This window comes from Rhyacophila brunnea, unplaced genomic scaffold, assembly GCF_057557595.1.
Source record: "Rhyacophila brunnea isolate RB1 unplaced genomic scaffold, BYU_Rbru_1.0 scaffold_6, whole genome shotgun sequence".
NCBI classification, from domain to species: Eukaryota; Metazoa; Arthropoda; class Insecta; order Trichoptera; family Rhyacophilidae; genus Rhyacophila; species Rhyacophila brunnea.
Window position 1 is genome coordinate 33,113,313 of NW_028233276.1, and position 8,175 is coordinate 33,121,487.

The 8,175-nt window shown below is 32.5% G+C and overlaps 1 protein-coding gene across 1 annotated transcript; it reads right to left on the reverse strand.

The window, feature by feature from the left end:
* Positions 1-1,355: 1,355 nt before the first annotated feature.
* On the reverse strand, positions 1,356-7,877 carry LOC147065579 (uncharacterized). The gene is made up of 2 exons (XM_085957025.1): positions 7,737-7,877; positions 1,356-3,225 (listed from the first exon to the last, which is right to left on the reverse strand). Exons 1-2 carry the CDS (start codon positions 7,875-7,877, stop codon positions 1,750-1,752), a joined length of 1,617 nt encoding a protein of 538 aa, XP_085813151.1. The 3' UTR covers positions 1,356-1,749.
* Positions 7,878-8,175: the final 298 nt, after the last annotated feature.

An 8,175-nucleotide genomic window follows, 5' to 3' on the forward strand; every position in this document is an offset into this window, starting at 1 on the left:
ATATAAAAAAAAAAAATACTACTATCAGCAGTGTACGATCGTCCGATTAATCAATCGTTCATGTGCGCTTACCCTTACTCTCATCTTGGAATGCAAATTATACATAAGTATTATTATTACATGTTAGTTTCAAATAAAACTTATTTTTAGGCGTAAAACCCACTTAACGCAGCAAGTGGGGCTCTCGCGCAAATTTCACAAGTGGCGCGTAAATCATCGAAAATACAACGTAATCAAATACGCCAGCGCACACTGGATTTGACGACGCATTATGCGCACCTGCCCCATGAGTCATCGTTTTTTGGCTTCTCGGCGATACGAATGAACGAAAATACAATGCAGTCCATTCATTGAACGCGGCGAGCAAAATCACGCTCTGGAAGCGTCGTCGATTGACGGGCGAGAAGCCATTATTTAATAACAGAGAACTCATTGTTTAATTTTATTGCGTGTCCGATATTTCGCTGGTAGAATAATGTCATCGTGAATATTAATTACAAGCCCCGAAATAATATAATATTTTTATTGCTTTGTTATGAGAGACGCTGATAATAATAATTATTTTGTGCTTCTTGGGCCCCTTATTACATAGGTGAAGGGTAATGCGCGGGTGGGAGGGGGCCTACTCAGTAGTGAGCTCGTCGAGCGCTTTTTTGGTGGGCTTTATGCCTTATATGTAGATATGTATTCCGTATATACATCATTCGGAATTTGGATGTATGATTATAAGACTTGCCGCACACAGTGTTAAAATACATTTTATAAAAACAAAATAAATCACGTCAAGTTTACGACTCTCAGTGTAATATATAATATATGTAATTAAATATTCAATTCCACACAATTGGACAGTGGCTTCCATTATTTAAATATTGAACATTCGGTCAACAATGTCTCGGCCATTGTTGTGCCGATCCAGATGTGTCCAAGCCTGGTCCGCTACAAAAGCCATCGCCAGTGGTCGTCACGCTGACCGTGACAATCGATTAGAGCGTGGCCTACCATTGTTACGCGTCCCCTGGACAATCGGCGTACTGAAGATGTCGCCATGCCATTGCTTCCTAATAGATAATCTGTCAATGTACCAAGTTCCACCGATTTCACGCGAAGCATTCAGTAAGCTTGACACAAACAAAACGAATATCATTGATGCTAATTTACAATATTGTCCGACTTTGGCTGTATTTGCTGTCGTAAGAACAATAGTCATGTTATGGATTTAATATAATTAAACACTAATAATTTATTTTATGTTTATTTATTCAATTCACAACACAAATCACACGTACAGTTATAATAATTTTCACTTACATTACTTACAAGTCAGAATACGGAGAAGTCTGGTTAGACCTGGACAGTCGGAACTTAGGATTATTACTGGCCTCTGAGGTGTCGATACTTGTGAGTATCTAGCAATTTATAATGGAATGAGACAAAGGAAAGTTTTGGACGTTGCACTTATTATGCAGGGATGTATGTTTATGATAGTAAGTAATTTAGCTAGAAATTTAGTATTGTTTGTTTACATTACAATGGAAAGCACTTAGTTAGTTTAAATAATGTCGCGACGAGTAAATACGATAAGTATTGATAATTATACATCAGGGCTTCTCAATATTATACAGGGGTAACAAAGAATAATATAACAAGGAATAAAATATAGTATAAAAGGGCGTATACATAACAACTCCCTCCTAAAAGAATAAACTTATGGTTGACAATTTTGCCATGAGTTTATGTTAGATAATATTAATTAATTTTATTTATTAATCTTGCGCTTCTCCTAACAGTTGATGTGGATGGGTGAACATTTACTTCATTTGGTTGAGTTAGGTTTAAATTTGTTATTTCACTTAGTTCAACATCATCTGGAGGATTTTGATTATTGAAGCAGACATTGAATATATTATTGACAGGTCTATTGGTGTCATCGGCACCTTCTATAGATAGTATTTTAGAGCATTTCTTATTACATAAATTATACAGTTTATACAAGAGGTAAATAACAATACATATAGAGATAATATACATGAAATATTGGTATGTATTCATTTGTTGTTTGAATTTAGGTTGATCTAACAGATTGTCTATATTATCTGAGATAGAGTTTATTTTGTGTGAGATTAAGTGCAGATTTTCTAATCCTGCGTTAGCATAGTGTAATGGCTGTAAGGGAGGAAAAGGGATTGTTTTATTTATTTCTTCTTTACAACAATCATCATCTAGTATATTTATATTAGGAATAAAAGCATTATAATTAGAATATGTTTGTACAATTTCAGTGGTTAACATGACATTTTTTGTATAACCTTTACATCCAGGTTTCAACGATAGTATTCCTACATTATATAAAGTTACATCGGTTATTTTAGAGTTACAACTTAAAGTAATTGTAGATGGTTCTGAGAAGACATATACCCATTGGTTATTTGTTGATAGTTTATACCAAATGTCTAATTTTTCAAAAGTTTGTTGAACTATGCAAGATTTAGGTATTGTATTGGAATTTATTAACTCTGTTTCGCAAATAGGTCTGGAATTGCTAGTATGTATTACATTCATTTGTTTACAAATAAAATTTTGATTAGATAATTCATAACAATTTTCTAGTGTTTGTAATAGAGTATATTGAATTTTTGTTGTGGAGTAAGCTAGGTATTTTTGAGATGGATGAACAGATATGAAACCATTTGGAGTGTAAACAGGTAAAGAAATTAAATGATATAAGTCATAGACATTGTTATTAGTGTATGGTATAGAAATTTTGTAGATTATGTTTTTATTGATATAATATAATTTTATATTAATAATGGTTAATAGATAGTGAATGTTTTCGATATCTAATGACACGGGGTAGCTAAAACCTTCTGGTAAAAGCGATTGAGTTTTACGTAGTTCTTCTAGTAATTGGTTTGGGGAGATAATAGATGGATGGATTTGATTTGATCTAGCAAAAAGGATAGATGATATAATGGTATTCAATTCGATTTCCAATTCGTTAATAAAAAATGTTAATGAGGTATAGTGTGATAAAACTAATTCTATTGTTTTTATTTCATCTTGAGTTGATTGAATAGTATGTATGTGTTTGTTAAAATTTCGTATGTTAGCATTGAATATTTTTTCATTATCATTAAGATTAGAAATAGTTTGATTAAAATTATTGATAGTGGTTGTTATAACTTGAGTTTGATCTTTAAGCAAATGCAAGATTTCGATATCTTCCTTAGATATTTTTTTTTTATAGCTTCATCATAGTAACTGGCATCTTGAGAATCTAACGTTCCAAAGAGAGTTTTACTAATGCTACCAATGACGTTTATGAGTCCGCGTTTTGATCGCGTGTGGTTCTGAGAATGTCCTACCAATTGAGATATAGTATTTTCCAGTTTGATTAGAACAGGAATTTTATTTTTTAAGTATTCTAGTTTAGAAGAGCAAATATTATTTTCGGTTTTTCTAGATATGAAATGACAAATGTGAGACGTTTTGATATAGATCTGTTCAGCTAGGTTGATTTTATTATTTAAAAAGGTTATGTTGTAATGTGTGATGAGCTTCCAGCTGGAGTCGTAGAATGTAAGTTTTCCCAAATTATCGTAGAGAAGACCAGGAGATTTGTTGATATTTTGGTTGTCGTAATCTAATGCGTATGTGTTTACTGTGATGGATCTGAAACAGCATGTTTCACTCGGTTAGTATGTACCTTAATTAATTTATTTTTTATCTTAATCGTAACATTTAGAGGACCATTGACCTTTATGATTTCGTAAGGTCCTTGGAAATTAGGGGACAGTTTTTTAGATTTATTTAATTTAGAAGCATTATTCGTAAGATATATTTTATCGCCAATTTCGAATGTTCGTAGGGTTTTGTCTTTATTATGCCTAATTTGTGTTTTTTCTTTTTCTCTTATTAAATTTTTTCTTGCTATTTCATGTGATTTTGTAAGTTTGAGTTTAAGATTGTCTAAAAATGAATCGTATGTGTACTTAAATTCGGATGTTTTAATAGCTGTTGGTAACTTAGGTTGATTTCCATAAACAAGTTCAAATGGTGTAAATTTTGTAGCAGTATGTGGAGTAGTGTTGTAACTGAACATAGCAAAGGGTAACCATTCATCCCAATCAGTCTGGCTAGGAGAGATATAGTGTTTTAGATAATCAGCTAAAGTAGCATGACTGCGCTCTAAAGAACCGTTGCTTTGAGGAGTATATGCGCTTGTTTGTATTTGTTCTATTTTAAAAAGTTTGGCTACTTCCTTAAGAATATTAGAGGTAAAATCCTTTCCTTGATCTGTAAGTATTTTTTCTGGAATTCCAAATTGACAAATAAACTTTGAAGTCAATTGAGTTGCAATAGTAACGGCTTCATGATTAGGAATAGGATAACATTGAGAATATTTGGTTAAGTCATCTTGAAGAGTTAATATGTACTTATTACCATTTTCTGTTAAAGGAAGGGGACCTACTATATCTAAAGCAATACGTTCGAAAGGTTTTTGGCTAGTTGTAGTTATTTCTATCGGTTGTTTAAGATTTTGACGAGATATTTTATTTTTCTGGCAAGATTCGCATTGTTTAATGTATGTTTTCATATCTTTTTGCATATTGGTCCATTTATATTTTAGTTTTACACGATTTAAAGTTCTATGATATCCTGAATGTCCGCTAAGAGGAGAGTCATGATATTCCTTTAATATTGAGGGTATTTCATCATGCTTAGGGTTAATTATTTTGTTATTACATATCGTGATATCTATATTTACATTATGGAAAATATACTGAATAATTTTTTTTATTTTTTCCCAATTAAGATTATCTAAACCGCACCCAAGTTGTGGAAAAGAGATACATGGTTCGTTATTATTTATTAGGATAGTTTTAAGATTAGAGATTGCTTGAAAAATAGAAATATAACTTGGTTTTTCCCAAAAATTTTGTTTCGTAATCAAATGGTAAATGTTGTTTTTAGATACTATTGATTTGAGTACATCACCTATTTGAGAGTGTGTATCTAACAATTCATCGTAATTATTGATCATGGTACTAATTTCGAGGGCAAGACCTTTGGACATAGACTTATCATTAGAGATACAGTGTGCGATGGATTGCTTTTGATTAAGAATTGATTCATCTGTTTCAATTAAATTAGTATTAAAAGATTCATTTTGTTTTTCAAGAAAGTCATTGTATGATTGAATACTAGTGGAGGTAGAAGGGTTATTTATTAAGATTACACCTTGATTTTCGATTCGTGATAGAGCATCAGCATTAGAGTTCAGTTTACCTGGTTTATAAATAATTTCATAGTCATACTCTTCTAATTTTAATCTCCATCTTACGAGTCTAGAACCTGGGTCTTTTACGTTAAAAAGCCAAGAAAGGGGGCGATGATCAGTAAATATTTTAAATTTTCTACCGTATAGATAAGGTCTAAAGTGTTTACATGCCCATACGATCGCTAATAGTTCTCGTTCTGTCGTGGAGTAATTAGATTCAGCTCTATTCAATGTACGAGATGCATATGCAATTGGTAAATCTTTTGCTAATGATCCTTGAGATAATACAGCACCTATAGCAAAGTTAGAAGCATCCGTTGTGAGGTTAAACGGTTGCGTGAAATCGGGATATTGAAGTATAGGTTCTGTTGTTAATTTGGTTTTTAATGATTGGAAAGCATCTTCCTGCAGCTTAGTCCAATTGAAAACTACATCTTTTTTCAACAAACATGTGAGATTTTGAGAGATTTTAGAAAAATTAGGAATGAACTTCCTATAATATCCTACCATTCCGAGGAAAGATTTGATATCTTTAGGATTCTTAGGTCTAGGGAAATTGGTAACAGAATTGATTTTTGAGGGATTTGGTTTAACTCCTTCTTCGGAAATAATATGACCTAAGTATGCGACTTCGTGACGCATAAATTCGCATTTGTCTGGCTGTAGCTTTAGGTTGTGTTGATCGAGACGCTGAAATATCTCGCGCAGTTTTCGAGAATGAGATTCGATTGAATCTGCATATATAACTATATCGTCTAAATACACAAAGCATTTAATTCCTTGTAAACCGGATAAAACATTGTTCATTAGCACATTAGCCTTTGGAAACAAGATGGTGCATTTTTTAAACCAAAACTCATTTTTGAAAATTGATAATGTCCTTGATTTGTGGAGAAAGCGGTTTTATCTGCGTCTTCAGGTGACATAGGGATTTGATGAAAACCGGAGGCTAAGTCAAGCGTTGTAAAATATTTTGAATGACCTAATTGATCTAAGATGTCTGAAATATTAGGTATTGGATAGCTATCATTGATAGTGACGTCATTGAGTTTTCTATAATCTATTACTACCCTCCATTTCTTTTTACCAGAGGCATCGTCCTTTTTAGGCACGACCCAACGTGGTGAGGACCATGGTGAAGTAGAATGCTCTATTATATTTTGAGAAAGTATTTTATCTATTTGGTCTTGGACTTCAATTTTATGTACTTCTGGATACCTATATGATTTAGTGTATATTGGAACTTGAGATGTAACAGGTATCTTATGATGAGTTGAGTTGGTATGGGTTAATAGATCACCATCTAAATGAAATATATTATTATACTCGTGGCATAATGATATAATTGAATCAGCTTCCTCATTGTTCAGATGAGATAGCCGTAATTCTTTCTCAACCCGTTGATTGCGAGAGGAATCTTTACTAGATGTGTTTGTAAAAAATAGAAAACTTTCACGCTCGTCAAATGGTTCAAGAGTTATTTCGTTCGATAAAATATTAACTGACTTTTCACTATTATTAAGAATAGTTGCATAGACTTTATTTCCTGGACGTACTGTAGTAAGAGCTCGTGATAGATATACGTCTGGAAGGATTTGGACATCTGGTATTATACCATGTTTGATTTCTGGATTTTGGACAATTAATTCTATAAGGGTTTCGGATCTAGGATTAAGAGAAAAGATAGGATTAGTATTATTATTAAAAATAGGAATGATTTCGTTGTGGATGATCAACGTATTCGTTTCATAATCGATTTTCGCGTGGTTATTTAGGAAAAAATCATGACCTAATAGTCCGTCTAATGGAACATTGGTGACATCATTTGGAATCATATGGAAAGTATGCTCTAATTGCTTATATTTCAATGGAAATAACAAATTAACTATGCCAAGAGTTTTCACAGGATTTGGAGAGTTATCGATACCTTTAAGTGTGATTATTTCGGTTTCATTGACCAATTCTTCCTCATTAAGGGAATTCATCTTTACTAATGAAATATCTGCACCAGTATCAAGCAATAGCCTAAGGGATTTCCTTATTATACTATCATATGGTAATTCCACGTATGCCGTAATAGGTTCTAGTGAGAATATTCTGCCTGAATGTTTCGCACGTTCCTGGAATTGGCAGGATTCCGGGAGTGCTGGGAGTTTAAATTATTTTGAGGATTATTCTGTGTATTGTGTGGAGATTGACGATTTTGAAACTGACTTCGCGGGGTTTGAGATGTTTGACCGTTATGACTGTTCTGAACGTTCGGAGAAAAGTTTCGCGAATTTTGATTTTTATTATTGAATTGGCGTTTTCTACACTCTTCTAATATGTGACCTGATTTTTTACAATATCTACAGAATTTTACATTATTTGCGTAATTACGAGGTGTGCTGTTGTCAGCTATAAATTGATTAATGTTATGTTCCCGTTTTATTTGAGAATTTCTAAAAGGATTTACGTTGGGCTGTCTAGAATGATAGTTATTGTTTCTAGAATTATTAATGTTCATTTCCTTAATGGCACTTAATACTTTTTCCTCTTCTATCGCTATATTTGTAGCTTCAACTAAAGTCTTTGGCTTAGAAAGTCTGACCGCCATTGATATTTGTGTATTTGCACCTAGAATAAATGTATTTAATGCGCTATCTTCTATTTGTTTAATTCGACCTTTCAACTCATTATCATCACTAGTTGAGAATCGCGTTGCGCCTATCAAATTATTAGTACATGCTTCTACTCGTTGAATGAAATTAATTATAGGTTCATTATAATTTTGTTTACAATTTCTTAACTCTAATTCTAATTGTGAGGTATGTTTGTTGTCACCGTATGTAGATATTAAAAATGATTTGAATTCTGAGTATGTTTCGAATGCAAAGTTAGCAATAGTATATTTG